The following is a 21,516-nucleotide window of genomic DNA, read 5'->3' as shown; positions in this document are numbered from 1 at the left end:
GACCAACTGTTGAACACATGCAAGTAATCTCTATAAGCACACTGTTTCAGAAGGCAAAGCTTAAGCACCCAGTGCTATTCGTAATCATTTCTCCTTCACAGAGAAAAAAGGGCATGCACACATACACTCATGAGCACACATGGGCTGGATTTACACCCATTTCTCCCCCTCTGGCGCAGCACCATTATGAGAAGGTCTTGGAGATCCTTCTAGAGTCTCTACAACCTTCTTATAATGACACCAGAGTCTGTTTTACAAGTTAAGAAGAGGGCTTTCCTGCACACCTCCCCAATTTTGGGGCACCAGAAGTTTGCTACCTACCCGTTATGGAGAAATATGGCTACAAATGTCAGCCTGATATGGTGTCCCGTCCCACCTTCAACTTCTGACTCAGCCATGACATTCAGTGTGTGCCCTTGGACACGTCACTGCTGCTCAGATTGATCTACCTTACAGGTCATTTATGAAACCAAAATATCACTCAGAGCCCCTTAGAGGAAGAAAGGCTTGCATGTTTTTAGAAATGTAACAAATATTATGTTTTCAACAAATCTACTCTGGGACAGAAGTATCCCAGGCCGAAGGAACACCAGTCTCATGGTAATAGCTAACTTGTAAGTTGCTCTGACACATTCACTAGTGACAACTTTAGTCCTGGGGAGGGTGCAGGCTAAGATTTTATGGCTTATTTATTCTTTAAGTGTTTACGTAGCATTGATGACACTATACCCCAGAACTATCCAAATGCACACCTCTAAGTATTTCATTGTTCAACGCTCTGGAAGCATCTGGTGCAAGTTAAAGGGCTTGCAATTCATATATATCAGAAAAGCAATAAGCAAAAGGCTAAAACAAAGGTTTAACACTGAAAGCTATTCTAGGTTGTTCTGAAACAAAAGCCAATTGGAAAAAAAGGGACACCATTATCCTCCTGCTATTGTTCCAGATGAGTTTGCAAAACCATTCAAATCTCGAATGGCAAGATCCCAATGATTCTCTACAGTAGCGATGCACTAGAAAGGAAGGTGGCCTACAAACACACCGTGAAGCAGGAATGCCGGCATTTGGCAAAGCAACAGTTTACTTCTCAGATGCAGCAAGAAAGTATATGCACTACTAAATTGCAGCAAAGGTTGGCCACTTAGGGCGAAGGATGCACTGCCCCCAAACTTCAGTCTGCCCTCAGCTAACCCCCACTGTCTGCCTTATTAGTTATGAACAGTCCAGGTGGCGGCAAGGCCTGTCATCTTCCTCTTCCTTAGTCTCAGCATTGCCCTTGTGTAACTTAACAAGGAGAAGGATGAGGAAGAAACTAGACTTAATTGGCTCCGCCCATCACTGGCTTTGGCACCACCTACTGGTAGCCTCCTACTTTACTAATTGTACAAATCATTGCCACAAACAGCGCCTCCATACATGCCCTTAAAAGGTAAAGGTAAAGGTAAAGGTTGCGGCACCCATCTTGCTTTACAGGCCGAGGGAGCCGGTGTTTGTCCGCAGATAATTTTTCCGGGTCATGTGGCCAGCATGACTAAGCTGCTTCTGGCGCAATGGAACACCGAAACCACAGCAGTGCACGGAAACGCCATTTACCTTCCCGCTGGAGCAGTACCTATTTATCTACTTGCACTTTTTGGCGTGCTTTCAAACTGCTAGGTGGGTAGGAACTGGGACCGAGCAATGGGAGCTCACCCCATCATGGGGATTCAAACCGCTGACCTTCTGATTGGCAAGCCCAAGAGGCTCAGTGGTTTAGACCACAGCGCCACCCACGTCCCATACACACCCTTAGAATTTTTTTTTTAAAAAAACATACAAAGAAAGAGCCGTGCTTCCTTCCAACTAGGACATACAGCGGTACCTTGGTTCTCAAACGCCTTGGAACTCAAACAACTTGGAACCCAAACACTGCAAACCCGGAAGTAAGTGCTCAAGTTTGCGCACTTTTTTCGGAAGCCGAATGTGCTCCAATTTGAGTGTTACGCTTCCAATTTGAGTGCCACGCTTCTGTTTTGAGTGTTATGCTGAGGTCTGTCTGTTTTTGCTATTTATTTTGCATTTTTGTGGCTCTTTTCGTTTTGTTTTTGTGACTGTGTGGAACCCACTTCAGCTACTGATTGATTGATTGTGTGACAGCAGTACATTGTTTATTGCTCTCATTTTATGGATCAATGGTCTCGTTAGATAGCAAAACTCATGTTAAATTGCTGTTTCAGGGGTTGTTTTTAAAAGTCTGGAACGGATGAATCCATTTTGCATTACTTTCTATGGGAAAGATTCCAAATGGATTCATTATAAGCTACGGGTATTTTCATGTCTGCTGCCTTACTGTTAACCAAGTCAACAATGTAAAGACATGCATTGAGTCCCAAGAAACTGAGGATATTTACCTTTAAAGCATAATCTTTGCCACTTCCAACATCCTGAGCTTCATATACAAAAGCAAAGCCACCTAAGGAGAGAGAGAAAAAGAGAGATGGCGGTGAAACTTAAATGTTTCTAGTAAATTAAGGCAATCTAACACAAGCACGGAGGGATCACCCAGGAGAGAAAGCTGGATACACTGTGCCAGAAGGGGCTTGAACGTGTGCAAGATGACACCTTTAATTCAAGACAAGCAACACAAACAAACACACCAGCATTAAAGCTTGTATTGTTCATACCTAGGAATTGAATTAAGGAGGAACCAGCAGGACAGTACAGATTCAGCAGGAGAGTACAGATCCCAACAGATTTGTTTTACTTTGTTTTTGCATTTACATCCCACCTTTTTCCTCAAGGAGCTCAAGGTAGACACACACACACACACACACACACACACACACACACACATTTAATCCCCATAACAACCCTACAAGGTAGGTTAGGCTGAAAGGCAGTTAGCTTCATAGCCAACTGGGGATTTGAACTCTGGTTTCCCAAGGTGCTAGGGACGCGGGTGGTGCTGTGGGTAAAACCTCAGCGCCTAGGGCTTGCCGATCGCATGGTTGGCGGTTCGAATCCCTGCAGCAGGGTGAGCTCCCGTCTTTCAGTCCCAGCTCCTGCCCACCTAGCAGTTCGAAAGCACGCCAAAGTGCAAGTAGATAAATAGGTACCGCTGTATAGCGGGAAGGTAAACGGCGTTTCCGTGTGCTGCACTGCTGCCAGCTCGCCAGAGCAGCTTCGTCACGCTGGCCACGTGACCCGGAAGTGTCTGCGGACAGCGCTGGCTCCCGGCCTCTTAAGTGAGATGGGCGCACAACCCTAGAGTCGGACACGACTGGCCCGTACGGGCAGGGGTACCTTCCCAAGGTGCTAGTCCAACACTCTAACCCCAGCACCACACTGGATGTCAGAAAGGAAAAACAGCCTATACGCTGCATTGCTTGTACTAACACTGCAGGATACCTCCTGAATCAGAAGATTATAAAGAGCTGAAGGAATGTCATATATTTCAAAAAATAAGGATAGAAGCTGTGGAGATGTGTGTGTGTGTCTCACGAGAGAGAGTGTGTATCTCAGAGTTTACAGACCAGGAAAGTAGACAAATCACAATTAATATGAATTCATTTAGGCTCATAATATAACTGTACCAAGGGAGATATTGTGGTTTATTAAGGCTGATGTTTAAGTATGTGATCCAAATTCGCTCACAGATTACAGTAGATATAATATACAGTCGTACCTTGGATCTTGAACGGCTTAGTTGCTGAACGTTTCAGCTCCTGAACAATCGAAACCCGGAAGTGAGTGTTCCGGTCTTTGAATGCTTTTTTGGAAGCCGAATGTCCAATGGGACTTCCGTGGCTTCCGATTGGCTGCAGGAGTTTCCTGCAGCCAATCAGAAGCTGTGCTCTGTGCTTTGGTTTCCAAACATTTTGAAAGTCAAAGTGACTTCCAGAACGGATTCCGTTCGACTTCCAAGGTATGACTGTACTGGTATTGCTCCGCTCTTCTTTTACACTATATGTTATAGTCTTGGAACACTTCTAACACCACCACCACCACCACCACCACATAACTTACTGCTGATCCATGATTCTTTGCCCCTGCTTTGAAGCATGAATAATCAGCCAGTGGCTCAGCTTGCACCATCAGCAAGTGTGCAAGACTTCCTGTCTGCATCTCCCTCTTGCATTGCAAGCAATACCAGTGGCAAAGCGTGGGGGAGGTACAAGGCGGTTGCCCCAGGCACAATGTTCTTAGGGGCACAAAATTTCAACACCCATTGCTGCCTCAATACAGCTGTGCGCTTCCATCGCTGGGCTCCATTGAAAACGGCTTCTCCCTGCTCACCAGGAAGTGACTTCTCCAGACAACGGAAGGGCTCTTCATTTCTTATCTCTACGGCTGTGATCTCCTGGGTGACGCAAATGCCATTAGGCAACTGAATGCACATGTGTACTCCATCCATTTCCCTCCCACCTCACTCTGCATGGCCCCGGGCACTGGCAACCCACTCTATGCCACTGGCCAATACTAAAGGGTCCCTAGGAACACTGCAGCACACACCAGAGTGTCGAGCTTCTCTTCGAGCTAGAGCTCAATTTGTGGCATGCTAACAAAAACCTTAAGTGGGACTATTTTAAAACTGAATGCTGACAACTTGCCCTTTAAAAGCACATCACTCACAGACCAGGGAGGCTATGATTTGAGAAAGGATTCAAGAACACGATTAACTGGGCCCAGGTATTGTAATTTGCTATCATAAGCACATGATTTGTACTCTCAGGCTGCTGAGTGGGTGATTGCAAAACACGAGCTCTGAACAGAAATACGTTCCCTGTTAACAGGAAACACTCCCTGGCTGAGTCATAGGTACAACTAAGTCACAGGCAAAAGTTTCTTTGCAAAATTGCATCTTATTCCTGAATCACGGTGCTGCTTCATTTGCAATTCCAGTAGTTTCTTCCTGGAATCCTGGTGTGTTTCAGACTGGTTTATTGTGTGTGCACCAACCCAAAACACAAATAAAGAAAGTTTTAAACTCTCACAGATGGCACAGTCTTCAACTAGATTTTGTTAATTGTTTTTAGGCAATTACTGAAGACCTTGCTGCAGTCAACTTAAACTGTGGTGGCCAAATTTTTTAGTTTACTGTTGTCTTAACATTTGCTTAACATATTGTTTTAGTGCCTGATTCTTTTATCTTCTATAACTTAAGAATTTTTAGAAATTTATTTTGCTTTTCTCTAGTTTCTGTCTCAGGGTACCTTATGTTTGTTTGTTTATTTATTTATTTTGTAGAAATGTGTGCTTCACAGTGATACCCGACCTGCTTAGGACAAAACCCAAATATTATGTAGAATATATGTCCTCTCATGATCTACGGTATGTTCTCTGTTTGTTAAAGCTTGCTCGCAGTTTGGCTGGCGTTTCAAGAGATCATGGGCAAAAACCCAGCAAAAAAATTCAAGGCATGAAGTTCCTAATGCCTCAGGAGCACAGGAAGTCCGGGCCTGGAAATAAATCAAAAACCTGCCACATCACAACAATAAATAACTTAAGGCCGGAAGAAGGAAGAAAGATGTGTTCTCTTGATACTTCCACTGCCTTAAGAAATATAACTGTCATATATATATATGAGAATGAGTGGGGTTTTGCTAAGCATTAAATTCCCATAAATGGAATAGAAGAATATGTTGAATTAATTGTCAAAGCCTTGAATTATTCGTGAAAATGTGCAGGGGGTTATTACTGACTGAAATCTTACAAGGTCCACCTGACGTCAACTCCCCGCCAACACCATTTTAGCTAAAACAGGCCCTGCTTCAACCTTCTAGAAACAATAGTTCAGAGACTGGCACAAAAGTTAAACAGGCTTTCCCTGTCCACCACGCAAAGCCAGTTTGAAATCCATATTGTGATCTCAGTTTCATAATTTCTGACCTGGCAATATATCACGAATCATGATTTGTGTTTGTGGGCTAAGCAGGGTGGGTTTGATTTAAATCAAATCAATTTAAATCAAATCGATTAAAATCACAATTTAAATCACTAGTCAGTATGACTTTTTTTACAGAAAGACTCATTCTTGCTGGTATAATGTTAGCATTTACAATCAGATGATGGTTTCATTTTTGGAGTAATAATTTTTCAGAGTAGTTTTTACAGTTATATCAAAAATTGCTGATTTGATTACGCTATTAGAAATACATAGACAGATAATTATGAAATTATTGAGAGGTTTTAATAAGTTAACGGTTTCTGGACAGCTTTTCTGCTGTACTATATTGGAAGGAGAAAAATAACCATTTCCTTAACAACAATTTAAACAATTTGTTTAACTAAAACAAAAACATTATAGCATATGTATCAATGTTTGTTAACGGATGTGGTTACATTTTTTTTGGAAAAACTTCAGCACACATGAAAAACTTAAAACAAATCCTTTGGACTATATGTAACTTAAATAGAAAACTATCTGTAGAAAGATTTTTCCTCCAAAAGCATTTTATTTTACTAACCCAATTGAAATTTTTAAAAAATTCAATTTAAATTTTAAAAATTCTGATTTAAATTTTTAAAAATCTGATTTTTTTTGGATTTTTTTTTTTAAATCATGGATTTTTTTCCACCCTGAGGCTAAGCAAAAATCACAATGTGGGAAACACTGTGAAGCAAGCCAATGCCTCTACATAGTTACATCCTTATTTCAAATATTGTGACATATTGATATATTGTGATGTTTAGCTGGTGATATAATGCAATGTTGAAAGCCAGGTATTGCTCAGCCCTACCCCACAATCCTGTGAGTTGAGCGCTATCACCGCCTTTGTACATTTGAAGGAGGGCTGGCTATAAGGCTGCTTTTGGACTAAAATGAGATATCTAGATGAGGAGGAACTAGGTTTCTTTTTCTTTTTAAAATTTATTTAATCATTTTTTCAAAACAAACAACAACCACAAAAAACACATACAACAAAAACCACAATCACACAATTTAACAATTCAGATTTGAGTACTGATATACCTATAACTCCACCTTTTTAACAATATTTCCTCTCCTCCCCCCCCCACTTCCCACCACTGTCCGCCTTATCGCTTAAATATTCCTTCCAGATTTTTTCATATTTATCCATTCTTAATTTTCGTCGACATGCAATTCGTTCGTATGTAGCTAGTCTGTCCATATTGTCAATTCATGTGCTCAATGGAATCTTTTTGCGGCTCTTCCAACTCATCCAACTCCTGGCACGGTACATCCATTTATTTTTTTTACCCCTTGTAATCTTCCACGTTTCCAGTATATAATTTAGAATTCAATTCAATTCCCCTAAATAACAATTTCTTTTTATTACTCTTGCTATATATAGCCTCACCTCGCATCAAAATGATCTTATCATCGGGCAGTTAATCATCATATGTACTAAGTTCACATTTTTACTCCCCCATCTCCTGCAGTTGTCTGAATTTGTTATTTTCTTCTGGTAGAGTTTTGCTGGAGTCCAGTGGACTCTGAATATTATTTTCTGCTGAATAAGAGGAGGAACTAGGTTTCAACCAGACAGAACATCCTCCGGAGGAGGCCTCGCAAAACAAAGGTCCTATGGCTACGAATGTGAGCATCTTACATCCACCGTCCGAAATCAACAACTTCAATCCTAAAAAAAGCATAACAACTTTGGTTGGCCCTCACGCATGTTCACTTCATCAAATCTGGCCCTCTTTGAAAAAAGTTTGGGCACCCGTGTCCTTAGGTTGTGCCCACAATACACCTTCAAAGCACAATTTCGCCCTCAAAGAATTCTGGGCACTGGAGTTAAGGGGCTGGTGGGATTTCTAATTCTGTGAGATGTAAACTACAGTTCCCAGAATTCGTTGAGGGAAAGAATGTGCTTTAAAGGGTATGGTGTTTATGCAGCATTAGTAATTTTCATAATGCTTCTGGGCTTCCTGAGCAGAGAGGAGGAGAACAAACATCGCCAACCAATACAGTACTTCAGCCTTCTGGCCTTGATAAAACCACGCCATTCGGTGTAAAACCAGCTAAACCACAGCCTTACAAAGAGGGTGCCAAAACTTGCATTTAAAAGAGTGCACAAACCTGGCACAAATAGCCTCAAAAAATGTAGCTCTGTGACATTCTCATACCTACGTAAAACCGAGGAAGAGCCCGTATCACTCTCTCATACAAAGGCACTGTGGGAATTGGACTGAACAGCCGGGGTTTTAAAGCCGTCAAATAAATAAATCAGGACAGAAAGTCTATAGCAATCGTCAGGTGCTGGTGTGGTTGCTCGAGAGCAAACAGGCAAGACTCTGACCTGTGTTTTCCAGGCTTTATTCTTAGTGCAAACTATTTACAGTGAAGAGCGCTGTAAGTTCATGTCTGGCTCAATCGCTAGCAGAATCTGGGAGTGGTCAGTCTTTGTACCTCCCCCAGCATAACAGTCGCGTGACCCCCAGCCTTCTCCGCCCCTCCCTGTGCTGAAACCTACTGCGCAGACTGGGCGCTGGCAAAGGGGTACTTCCCACCTCTTCGGTTTGCTCAGGCTCACTGTTGAGGCTCTCCCTAGCATCCCCTGGTCCCTGCATCTCCTCGCCGGAGGAACTGCTTCGCAAGATTTTCGAAGGTTCCCTATAACACAACTGCCCTTCCACCTCTCACCTTTGAGCTGATGGCACTTCCCTGAAGCAATGTTGTTCCTTAATCAGGCTAATATAACAACTCTAGATTTAAAGCTAAAGAATCCAAACTACCTTTGGATTTAGTTTATGAGGTGTTCTTGCAGTCCGAGACAGGACTAGAATGATTCCTAAAAATATTACCTTTTCCTTGTATTACTGACCAGGATGCAGAAGAGGTGTGGAGAGAGTCTCTACCAAAAATTGGGCATCGTCAATTCATGTATCAACAAAAATAGACACTCTGTGTGTGTGTATCCATCGACTCACAGGTTTTTTCACATCACAAATATGTTTCTCAGGTGAATCTGCCTATATAAGCTGTTATGCAAGAGAACTGCCTTCAGAGAGTTATAATCTATAACCAAGGTATTAAACTAAGGGTTTGTTCTCAGCTAATCATGGTTTGTTTGGAGTAAAACAAACCATGCTCTCCAGTTTGGATGTAACACCTAAATTGTTGCCCCCATTGGTTAACAGGAATTTAAGGAGTTAAAAAGCAGGAATGATCCTGGCATTCACAGGAACTGGAACTGAGAATAAACTTAAGACCTTTATGTAGCTATTAATGCAATGGACAAGGGCAAGAACCTAACAAAACTGAGTACATTTGTATGCATTTATGGTTTAGCATCCAGGCACCAAGCCAAAAACACAGAAAACTAGATTGTTGCAAGGTTACAGAAGCAAGGAAAATGTAGTCACAATAATCAATTCAACAACATTTCCATAAAGTAACAGAATGTAAGCTCTCTCTCAGAAGAGTTATAAAAATGAATGAGATGAAACTGTTATCCATCTTAAGACTTGAAAACAGATGTGAGAAAGAAGCTCTCTAGTTTGAAAGTGTCCCCTTGTGTCTAGCTAAAATCCAGAGACTTGTAAGATCTGGGCATAAATTACTTCTCAGGGAACAAAACCTCTCTACGCATCTAAATCTAAACACACACTGTTGTCATTTCCCACCTTGTATCTGAGAAATTATAATTTCACTCCTTGAGACGCCTTAAAATAAAATGCCGAAATCCTGAGAATGAACACAGGATTATTTACTACCCTGGAACTTCCAAGGCTGCTGATCATTAAGTGGGAATGTTAACCACATGCAAGTGTTTCTCCCGTTCTCATACAAAGCCCTTAAACAATTCGTGCCAAAAGATACTGAAAGTTGTCTTGTGTTCAGAAGCACTACTGTTCCATTCCACACAAAAGCTCTAAAGCTTTAAGCCGGCCAATTTGACAAGACTGCAGTGAGCTTTATAATTGACTTCTCTGCTTAAGACTGTCTTGCAGCTTGGTATTTTTATACGCCCTCCATAAAAACCACCCTTGCGAATGGCTGAGCAGTTTAATAGTTTTTGTTTATCTTCCATTTCACTACCTGCCCTGCAAAAAGGAAAGCAGGCAGCTAAGAATTAGTTAGATCAGAAGCTACTTAAACCTACTATTGTGTATCTTCCCAGGAATCTGGGGAAGTGGATGGGTGGGTGGGATAATTTATTTATTTTTTTCAAAACAATACAAATTATTCTCACGGAAAAAAGAAGCTACTTGAACAGGGCTCGGAACAGCTTGGAGGTTACTTCATACATATCCTTAAATCCACTCGCGGAACAGCATTGTTTTAATGGCTTCTTCTCTGCGTTTTGTGTCATCACCGCAAGACAAATTTTCTGGTCCCCTAATGTAATAAGGGACGCAGGTGGCGCTGTGGGTTAAACCACAGAGCCTAGGACTTGCCAATCAGAAGGTCGGCAGTTCGAATCCCCGTGACGGAGTGAGCTCCCATTGCTCGGTCCCTGCTCCTGCCAACCTAGCAGTCTGAAAGCACATCAAAGTGCAAGTAGATAAATAGGTACCGCTCCGGTGGGAAGGTAAACGGCGTTTCCGTGCGCTACTGTGGTTCGCCAGAAGCGGCTTAGTCATGCTGACCACATGACCCAGAACCTGTACGCCGGCTCCCTCAGCCAATAAAGCGAGATGAGCGCCGCAACCCCAGAGTCGGTCACGACTGGACCTAATGGTCAGGGGTCCCTTTACCTTTACCTAATGTTCACATAAACAGATTGCAATGGTTTGTGAGGACAGTGTTAGAAACTCATAATGTAGAAACTACATTATTCCTCACTGTTATTCAAAGGCACTTCAGATTCCAACATTTTTTTTAGTATGCCAAGAAGCTTAAAACTGAAGAATGTGGAGATATAAAGAGGCTTAGGTAAAACAGTTTAAACTAATACTTCTTATTCAAGCAAGCGTTCAAGTTCCGTCTAATGCAACAAGCCAACACCAAGAACACTGCAATGTGGGATCTACGCTATTTAAATTATTGTGCCAGCAACTTCTTCCCCAATTAATAATTCCAATTCCTTTCCCAAGTATCTATTGGGCTGGGATGCAGTTACAGAAAGATTCATATTGCTATTGTAAAGAATCACAGCTCAAAGATTCTAGGGTCCGTAAAAGAAGCCAGAATAGTGTACAAATTTCAAAAAGTCTCAGACATACACAAATCCAAGACAGCTGTTTAAAAAAAAAAAGACACTTTACCCCCATTCTGCAGAGACTGTGGGCTTTTATCAAGTTTAAGTGCTCCTAGATGGTTAGAGAAATCTGAATTAGCTACTTCATATAATGCTAGAATTTGGGACCTCCCATTAAAAGAAAAGAATGTTGTGAATATTTGCTGATCCTAGACCTATTTTACACAACTCGTAACTAGCTTGTGGAAATTATAGCCACAATATTTGCTAACTACCATTAGCGGAGAATTAAATTTTCAATAAAAAATATGTTTTAAAAATTACACAAAATCACAGAGACAAGCCTGTGACAGACATATCTACCATGACTGCTAATTGGGGGCTATAGGATGAGAAATGTGTAGCTCTGGACATGAGAGGCAGTTGAATCATCAACAGTGGATATCAACTGCCCCATTTGTAAGCTTCCCAAAAGCATCTGGCTGCAAATCACTGCAAACTTGATGCTTCAATGGACTTTGACAGGCAGAAAAGGAGGATTCTCCAGCACTTGCTAACAAACCAAAGATTCCAGAGGGCATATTAAGGTCTAGATTTCTATGGCACACTGGCTTGCTATTGCAATCCACTCTGCTGTGTCTTCCTACTGTAGTTCCTTGACATCTTATACATCACAGGAAGGATGAAAAGCACTATCATTTAGGCATACTTCACTAATTGCTGTGTTCCTGGCACACCTTACTGTCCTAGTCACATCCTTTGAAGCCTGGCCCACTAGGGCATTTGCATATCAAGAATCAATTCCCTCCTCCTGGACAGAGCCTTAAAAAATTCTCTGCCAGTCAACTTTCTGCCTTTTCTCTTTTAAGATTGAGAAAATATCCACTTGCAATGTAAACGCCAGGTACTTGGTAAAGCTTCAGGATTTCTGAGATAATGAGAAACAAGAGTTCTTAGAACTTCGAAAAATTACTAGATTCTGACAGCAGCAGTCAGATCTAAGTTTCTAAAAGCCTAACCAAATTAAACTCATCTGTGTGTATGGGGTGTGTTACACCACTTTAATAATAATATTTTTTCTCCAAAGAATCTTGGGAATTTGTGATGGAAATGCTTGAAGGAAGACTCAAAGCAGAGATAAGTTTAAAATTACAGCCTAACTGTAGGGAAAAATTCTGGTCCTATGGACTTCAGATGAAGGGTGGAATAATAATAATAATAATAATAATAATAATAATAATAATAATAATAATAGATAGAGCCAAATTCCCATCAGCCCCAGACAACATGGCCAATGGTCAGGGATGGTGGGAGTTGAGATTTGTATTTCAGGAACATCTGAAAAGCTAAAGGTCTCCAACCTCTGTTATAGCCTTTGCTTCCTGCTCAGTTCAATGCCCTTTTCTACCAATTTCCTCCTCTAAATTTTTGTCCATATCTTTCCAAGACTTTGTTGTTGTTTAGTCGTTTAGTCGTGTCCGACTCTTCGTAACCCCATGGACCAGAGCACACCAGGCACTCCTGTCTTCCACTGCCTCCCGCAGTTTGGTCAAACTCATGCTGGTAGCTTCGAGAACACTGTCCAACCATCTCGTCCTCTGTCGTCCCCTTCTCCTTGTGCCCTGCATCTTTCCCAACACCAGGGTCTTTTCCAGGGAGTCTTCTTTTCTCATGAGGTAGCCAAAGTATTGGAGCCTCAGCTTCAGGATCTGTCCTTCCAGTGAGCACTCAGGGCTGATTTCCTTCAGAATGGATAGGTGTGATGTTCTTGCAGTCCATGGGACTTTCAAGAGTCTCCTCCAACACCATAATTCAAAAGCATCAATTCTTTGACGATCAGCCTCCTTTATGGTCCAGCTCTCACTTCCATACATCACTACTGGGAAAACCATAGCTTTAACTATATGGACCTTTGTTGGCAAGGTGATGTCTTTGCTCCCCCCCCCCCCCGACTTAGTGGAAGGCAATTACAACAGCTACATGAAAGCATCAACATTTCATAGGCCTTCCCTAAAAGATCTGGAGATGGAAAGCGGCAATAACTTCTCAGAACTCATCAGTAAGATAGCAAGCCAAACAGCTTGACACAAATTGCGAGTCAGAGATATAGCAGACCACAGATACTTCTTAGGAACCCCAACACACTGGTCTCAATGAACCCACATAGCTTGAGGAAATGTTTTAAAACACCACCCTGTCCACAATGCAGCTGTATCTAAAGACAAATGAACACAAGCACCCTTCTCGCTTCTGATTCCTCTCCTTTCTGTGACAGTCTTAATCGTGGTTAAAGAGTTACATCTGCATCAACCTTACCAATGGCTAACTAACATTAACCAGCATTCCATGGTAACCACGGTTTGTCTAAGAGAATATGGCCATGGTCATCGTGGAGAAAGGGAAGGGGAATCTGAAAGCATAAGAGGGGCCTGGGAAGTAAAGAGACAAACCATGTGGCCAGCTCAAAGGATGGAGACCAGAAGCATTACATCTGTATTGTGCCTATATGAACTTTCCAAAATGAAACCCAATGATAACTACCACAGTAACTCACCATAAAGTTAGCAGGGGTGAGACTTTTTTATATTCTCCATTGCTGATTTTTAAAATGTCACCCTTTTATAAAATGTGCTGTCCGGGGACTGCCATCGGAACAGGGGAGGGGGACAGGGGAATGCAGAGAGCCTCTGATGCTTCTGAGGAGCAGCTCCTCGTCCAGCGGTGGGGAAATCCACACTTTCAGTGGAGCAGAGGGGGAAGGGGGTAGCCAAGCGAGGGGAGGGCTCGAAGATGCTATTGAGAGCCCAAGCACCTCATCTAGCCCGGCCAGCCAGGAAACAGACATGCCAAGCTTGAACAAAGGGGTGAAACGCAAGGAGGGGAGGCGGAGATTTGGGGTGTCTAAGTTCTTATTTTGGGGGAGAAACCGGAAGGGGCCATTCCCGGAACCTGCAAGTTACTGAGACGGAAATGAACTTTGGGGTTCTGCACTGTAAATAGTTGAACCAATAAAACCTGTAAAAGACAGGTCAGAGTCCTGCCTGATTACTCACGAGCAACCACCACCAGCACCTGACACATGCAAGCCCCTATTTCCAAGGAATATTTTAACATATGCTCTCCCCAGGGAAATTTGCCTAGCGCCTTCATTATACACCTTTAGGCACCAGGCAAAAAGGTTCCTTTTCAACCAGGCCTTTGGTTAATCCAATTTACATCCTATGCCCTTTTAAAATGTATTGGGGGGACTAGTGGGTTGTTGTTTAGTTTTTATTAAGTATTTTGTGGTTTTATGTCTTGATTTTATTCTGTGAACCACCCTGAGTATAGAGCGGTATATAAATTCAATTAACAACAACAAATCAAACCAGAGACAATTCAGTTGGAGTGCTAGCTCTTGCATGAATAATAGAAGTTTTGTGGAGGGTTTTTTTAAAAAACAACAACAAAAAAACTCCATTATTTTGCATTCTACTTTTTAAGATTTGCTAACTGCAATGTTAAGAGGATCGTGTCAGCTACTTCTCTAAATAAGCCATTTTCCAAATGGCAAGCATGATTATTCCTCCGGCTGCGATACTGGGATGGGGAGAAGCAGCTCAAACAGCTCTGCCACAAGAAATAATGCCTTTCAGTCTTCTTATCTTGTCACGTCGCATCTGGAAGAGTGACACTGACAAGCTGACATTCACACCCAACCTTTATGCTCATGACTCACCATTATTTCGCTAACTTTAGCATGGCTCTACACCTGACACACAACAAAATCATAGAACCCTGGGCATTTTCACTTTATACCACGGGTAAAGGTAAAGGTAAAGGTACCCCTGCCCGTACGGGCCAGTCTTGACAGACTCTGGGGTTGTGCGCCCATCTCACTCAAGAGGCCAGGGGCCAGCGCTGTCCGGAGACACTTCCGGGTCACGTGGCCAGCGTGACATCGCTGCTCTGGCGAGCCAGAGCCGCACACGGAAACGCTGTTTACCTTCCCGCTGGTAAGCGGTCCCTATTTATCTACTTGCACCCGGAGGTGCTTTCGAACTGCTAGGTTGGCAGGCGCTGGGACCGAGCAGCGGGAGCGCACCCCGCCGCAGGGATTCGAACCGCCGACCTTTCGATCGGCAAGTCCTAGGCGCTGAGGCTTTAATCCACAGCGCCACCGGAACCTAAATGTGGGACGCGGGTGGTGCTGTGGGTAAAACCTCAGTGCCTAGGACTTGCCGATCGTATGGTCGGCGGTTCGAATCCCCGCGGCGGGATGAGCTCCCGTCATTCGGTCCCAGCTCCTGCCCACCTAGCAGTTCGAAAGCACCTTTAAGTGCAAGTAGATAAATAGGTACCGCTTTATAGCAGGAAGGTAAACGGCGTTTCTGTGTGCTACGCTGGTGCAGGCTCGCCAGAGCAGCTTCATCAGGCTGGCCACGTGACCCGGAAGTGTCTTCGGACAGCGCTGGCTCCCGGCCTCTTAAGCGAGATGGGCGCGCAACCCCAGAGTCGGTCATGACTGGCCCATACGGGCAGGGGTACCTTAGAGGAACCTAAATACACATGTGAAGCTTCCTACATTCAATAAATTATTGTATCAGAGATAGAGCTATCCTAAGCCTCTCTCCCTCGTGTTCTATCTTATTGGATGCAAGCAGTTTCTATGTGGGAGATCATTCAAACAGCATGTCAGAAAACTAAGACAGACCAAAAACATTGCAAGAAATGTTGTGCTGCACCAGCCATATTCTGCATTTAATTCTTTATTAAAGAAAATCAGTGAGCTCTCAGCTAACCCCGTTCCTCCTCACAGTAACACCCTTCTTTTTCACTTATAGAAAGGGGGCCAACTGCCCACTTTTACAATGAATAAGCTGTACTATAGGATGAGAGTACCATTTCACTCTACTGTCTATTTTTCACTCATCTACGTGCCACCCAACCTGTTGCACTTGCTCAGACATATTTGCATAATTGCCTACAATCCCTAAAGTGATGCTATTGTTAAATGCAGACTTAACCTGCTATACAAAATACAAAGAGAACTGTGCAAAGTGGTATGATTCCCAACACATTTCAAAAAAATGCTTTATCACAGGGAAAGTGTCTACACTGCCTTAATGCAAGGTGATCCTGAAATAACATTTTTGCATTTGCTTTGGGGTGCCGCAATGCAACTGTTTGTTCCAAGCATTTTTTTTTATTAAGAAATGTAGGCATTTCCTTCCATTATAAAAAGAGTTTTCTAAACGCTCTGGGAATCACACTAACTTGCACAGCTATCTTGTGCGACTGTTGCCTTTTGTGAAACTGAGTCTCTGTCTTTGGGTCTTTACAATCTGAAAAGAAGTTATGAATGAAACAGTAAACGAACATTTTATCACAATTTGGGTGAAAATCGGAGCAAGTGAACAGGTATAGACACTTTGGGGGAGACTTGCAAATCTCCAGGGTGCCATCTGCCCATTCTTGTTCCAAGGTGTATATACACAGTTCTGGTGGAGCAATCAGCCAGGCATATGGAACTTCAATAATAACCTGCATGAATTGAAAGGGCATCACAAGCTACAACCAACACACACCTGTAGCTTTGCACTGTAAGATAAGATCAGTAGTGGAGGGAGAGACAGTTCACCATTACGAATCTTCCCATCAATGAATCCCTCATACACTTACAGATAACCCCTGAGTTCCCTGGAAGCCACTGAATCATGAAACTGACATTTCCCAATTTATGTTTGTTTCTGTAGTAGAGCCTGGTTTCTCAGAACAGGACTGAAGTTTCTAACAGAATTGCTATGCAACTTTTCCAGGAAGAGCGAACCAAAGGAAAAAGGGACCCAAAAGCTGGACAAATACCTACAAAATAAGTCTAAATATTCTAAAGGCGCATGTCTTAACATATGACTATCATGTGAACTAGCGTGACTGCAGTATAAAGGCACGCTTTCCTTTCTGTGAATCAGAAAGGCATATACAGTTATGTCTTTAAGTATACATTAGAAGAACATCTCAGTTTTTAGTGTCCTAGTTAAAAATCAAAGACAAGAGAGAAAGAACTTCAATGTCGGATTAGAAATCTGACACCACTCTTATTTATTCACTTCTGCTTTAGTCCAGTCTAATTCAGATCGGGAAACATACCTATTATCAACAAAAGCAAAACTGACTTTCAAAACTGCAAACTGCCAAACTTATGAAACATAAGTCACCCCCAGCAGAGTGAGAGATAGTCACATGAATGAAGTGTCTTCTACAGACACCACATATGTGTGTTCAAAAGCACTTCTGGAGGCATATGGAATGCTCACTGGATCCTTGTTGAACAGGTTTGATCTATTTTGACACAAATGAGAATGAGAACCTGCATCTAGTCACATGAAGCTAGAGAGATCCCACGTTGCCTTTGCCTACAACTTGACCAGAAGCAATGCTTCTGCTGTGCGAAGGGCAAAATATATGGTTTGCGCTAGAATGCTTGCAAAGTGGCACCAGCCGTCTTCAACATCATTAATAGTTAACTGACACTTCTCCTGCTTAAGAGTCCGAGACACTTGGCTCAGTTCACTTTTACAGGGCTATCTTCACAAATCTATGCCCAATCGCAGAAGCAGGCAACCTGACCAGAAGCAGATTATGCCATAGAGTTTATCCAGATATTTAGAGCTTGCTCCAACCACATATTATCCTTTGCCGGGTTGTTCTGTTCAAGCTGGCAGAAAGGTAACAGTACAGGTTCTCTTCCAGGTATAATGGAGGTGAGGATCACCTTTGTCATTTTTATTTTTTTTAAGCAGCAGGAGAAGACAGGAGGAAAGAGGCAGATGCGTCACTACTGGAAAGAAAGACCAGAGAGTTTCTGAAAAACTTAATAAAAAAAAGAAGCATTCGTGAACCAGTGAAAGATGCCAACCTTGCTTGTGTACTTTTTAGTGGAGGGCATTGCCATATTTAAGTAGCGAGAGCCAAGCCTTTAAAATGCAATTTTTTTAACTTCAAAACTGGCAGAACATGGCACAGCAGGGAGAAGAGTTGTATCATGAGTCACTTATGATGTCACAGTCATCCAGAAGGAAATTGCAATGCAAACATGCCCCACAGCATTCGCTATCAAAACCAACACACTTGTGGGAAGAAACAAAACATCCAGTTTCCCCCAACATGAATAAAAGCACTTCAGGAAACTATGACATCTCTGCAACCTAACCACTACCTTCAGGGAAGAAGTCTGCAGCTAACCATCCTGTATATACATTTACACAGGGACAAACACAAAACTGAGTTAATTATTCAGGAGACCTCCAATTCAGAGAGAGCTAGGTTCACAGTTGCTACTACCAACGCTGAAACAGAAACAGCAATGCTACGGGGTGACACAGATACTGTATAACATGGGTCGACAAACTAAGGCCCGCGGGCCAGATCAGGCCCAATTGCCTTCTGGATCCGGCCCGCAGATGGTCCGGGAATCGCCATGTGGATCGCCAGTGGGTGGGCATTCTTTCCCTCTCCTTCCCTCTCCCTCGCAGGTGGCAGAGGCAGCACCTCCTCCCTCCCGGCTTTTCCCCGCCCTGCCTAGAGGAGGAAGGGGCCTGGACTTTGTTGGTGCCAGCAGTAGCAGCACTCGAGCGGCTGCCATTTAAAGCAGCCCCTCTCCGAAGTCCTTTCGCGCACCACTCATCATCCCCCCACCCCCTGCTGCTCGCAAAGACATAGGTAAGCAGTCATCGGGGCTCATGGTGCTCTTAAGTCAGTCCCCCCCCAAAAAAAATATAGTCTGGCCCCCCACAAGGTCTGAGGGACAGTGGACCGGCTCCCGGATGAAGACATTTGCTGACCCCTGCTGTATAATGTTCTCTATGTCACCACAAACATAAGAGGAAGGGTTTACAGGTGGCTTTTGCCCCTCTATAGGTAATAATAATAATAATAATAATAATAATAATAATAATAATAATATCTTTATTGTCATTGCCCCCTCTCAGGGACAACGAAATTACTTGGCTGCTCCATCCACCCAGATAGGGCACTCCACTTAAAATCAAAACAACTATAAAAACACTAATTAAAACAATATAATATAATACAGCAAGGAAGATTAGATGACTTCAAAGTCCAGGTTTCCCATTCAGGGCCGAGATCGCTCTGGAGAAGAAGCTGTTCTTGAGAGCTGTTCTCTCTATAGGTGTAGGGAAACACATGCATCTGATGTACGTGTCAAAATTATTCATATGCTTTACATGCTATACGCATTTGGGTTTGGAAGTGCCAGCAAGCAGGAGCGTCCAGACGTGTAGACATGACACTTATCCTGTGTGCATATTGCAAGCAAGCTTCTGAATGTTGTATCTTCCAAACCCAAACACATCACTTGTACATGGAGACTTGTTAATAAAGGTACAGTGGTACCTCACAAGATGAATGCCTCGTAAGACAAAAAACTTGCAAGACGAAAGAGTTTTTCAATTTTTGAGTTGCTTCGCAAGACGATTTTTCCTATGGGCTTGCTTCGCAAGACTAAAGCGTCTTGCAAGTTTGTTTCCTTTTTCTTAAAACCGTTAATACCCAGGGAATCCGTGCTTCGCACGACGAAAAAAATCGCAAGACGACACAACTCGCAGAACGAATTAATTTCGTCTTGCGAGGTACCACTGTAGCTCCAAATTGCACCAGTGATGTTCTATGTTAGCTAAGCTAAACCAACCCCAGTATCTAGGGCCCTCTCTTCACTTTACCCACAACCATTCAACGGGGGTGGGGGACCTACCACATAACTATCCTAGTTGGTATGATTCAGTCTGTCTTCAACAGCAACATGAAGCACACAAATAGCCAAGTTCCCCCCAGTGTTTAGCTCCATGCAGCAAAAGCTTCGCCAGATACAGTTCTTGTCGAACAGCTCCTGGAAACAGAGGAGTCCTGGCCAGAAAAAAGAAGTTGGCAAACCTTTATGGAGCTCTGTAAAACAGTAACAGCTCCTTAATAATGGAAATGGGCAGGCAAATTCCAGAACAGAATTAAGCTGTTATAACTAAGTTGTAAGGGAATTAAGTCGTAATACGTTGACACCAAACAACTGATAGAAAATTGCCACCTTCCTTACTGGGCCCTGATCCTAGCCAGATGAGACTCTGCCCACCATTTTATGTCCCTGCTGGGAAGAGTTTCGGCCACTGAACATTGGAGCTTTTGTGAGTGGCGATTACCAGCCCTACCTTCCTGCACCTGCAAGACCCTCCTTCCCTTTTATTTTCCATTCCTGCCAAACTTTAGATTCGCAGCCTGCTGGGCGGGCCTGTTTCGTTCTCCATTAGTGTACAGTGCCTGGTTTTATTATTATAATTATTGAGCAGGGAAAAAACAGGAAGAGAAAAGTAACAAAGCAGGTGTGGGAGTTGACTTACTTCTTACACTATTGATTTTATTGTTTGTTTTTCACCGATTTCCTGCCTTAGGTTGGGTATTTCTAAGGCGTTCACTGCAATTAATAAAATGAGGAGTGGGAGGGAGAGAGAGAAGAAGAAGAGGCTGTTGAAGAGGGAAAGGGGTGGAGGGAAAGGGGGTGCCGAGAAAGCACCTGGGGGGGTCACCGCCTCACTCTGCCCCCCCTCAGCCCCCCAGATCGCCCCCCTGCGCCCCCGAAGGGCTCCCCCCGCCCCTCCTCGCCCGCCCACCTTCGGCGATGACCTTCTTGATCCGCAGCTTCATCTCGCCCATCTCCACCACCTGCCCCACGAAGTCGTTCTGGTCCCGGCTGGCGGCCCCCAGGGAGCCGGGCCCCGCCAGGAACTCCAGCGCCGACTGCAGCAGCGACATGGCCAACTCCGCCCGGCGCAGCAGCAGCCGGGGACTGGCGCTCCCAGGACCAAGCAGATCGCCAGGCCGGTTCCTTCGGCCGCTCCCGCTCCTGCCGCTTCACGAGCGCCAATCCTGACCCTCCGCGGCCACCGTACTCCCCGCCGCCCCCGCCTCCCTCCTCTCCCTCAGCCCATTGCCGAAACCCGTTTCCGCCAACGACGCTCGGAGGAGGAGGGGCGAACGCGCTCGCCCCGCCTACATTCGCCTCCTAGCTCCGCCCCGCAGCTCCAGGGGAGATTTCCCCTCCTCCGCGCGTGGGCAGGGCTTATAGAGAGAGAAAATTGAAGAGCGGTAGGAGCGCTACCTCATTCCGGGCACTAAGTTGAAAGCAGCGCCAACCGGGGCCGCGCCGCCGTTTGCCAGGGCTCCTCGGGGGCCAAGCGAGCCTCACACAAGGCCGGCCCAAGACTTTTCTTTTTTAATAATTTTTATTAAACACTTTCAATATACCAAATTATCAATCCAAATAATCAATTGCATTATTCCCCCCCCCCTTCAGCTCACCTCTCTGATTTCTTTGCACGTATTGTTCTCTGCGTGTTATAAAATTGTACATATCCTTGCCTTATCTGTGTTCAACTAA

At 43.7% G+C, this 21,516-nt stretch overlaps 1 protein-coding gene across 3 annotated transcripts in view; it reads right to left on the bottom strand.

The window, feature by feature from the left end:
* The window catches only part of GAK (cyclin G associated kinase), a 78,478-nt gene extending 57,370 nt beyond the window's left edge, over positions 1 to 21,108 (bottom strand). For all 3 annotated transcript variants that reach the window (XM_083718389.1, XM_083718390.1, XM_083718391.1), the window contains exons 1-2: positions 20,750 to 21,108; positions 2,391 to 2,452 (exon numbers count right to left, since the gene is read on the bottom strand). In XM_083718389.1, coding sequence (XP_083574515.1) covers positions 2,391 to 2,452; positions 20,750 to 20,891 — 204 coding nt within the window. In that variant the 5' untranslated portion in view covers positions 20,892 to 21,108. The remainder of the gene's footprint in view (positions 1 to 2,390; positions 2,453 to 20,749) is intronic.
* Positions 21,109 to 21,516: the final 408 nt, after the last annotated feature.

Source organism: Podarcis gaigeae, assembly GCF_964106915.1.
Source record: "Podarcis gaigeae genome assembly, chromosome: 17".
Lineage (NCBI taxonomy): Eukaryota > Metazoa > Chordata > Lepidosauria > Squamata > Lacertidae > Podarcis > Podarcis gaigeae.
This window is presented reverse-complemented; position numbering and strand designations above follow the sequence as displayed.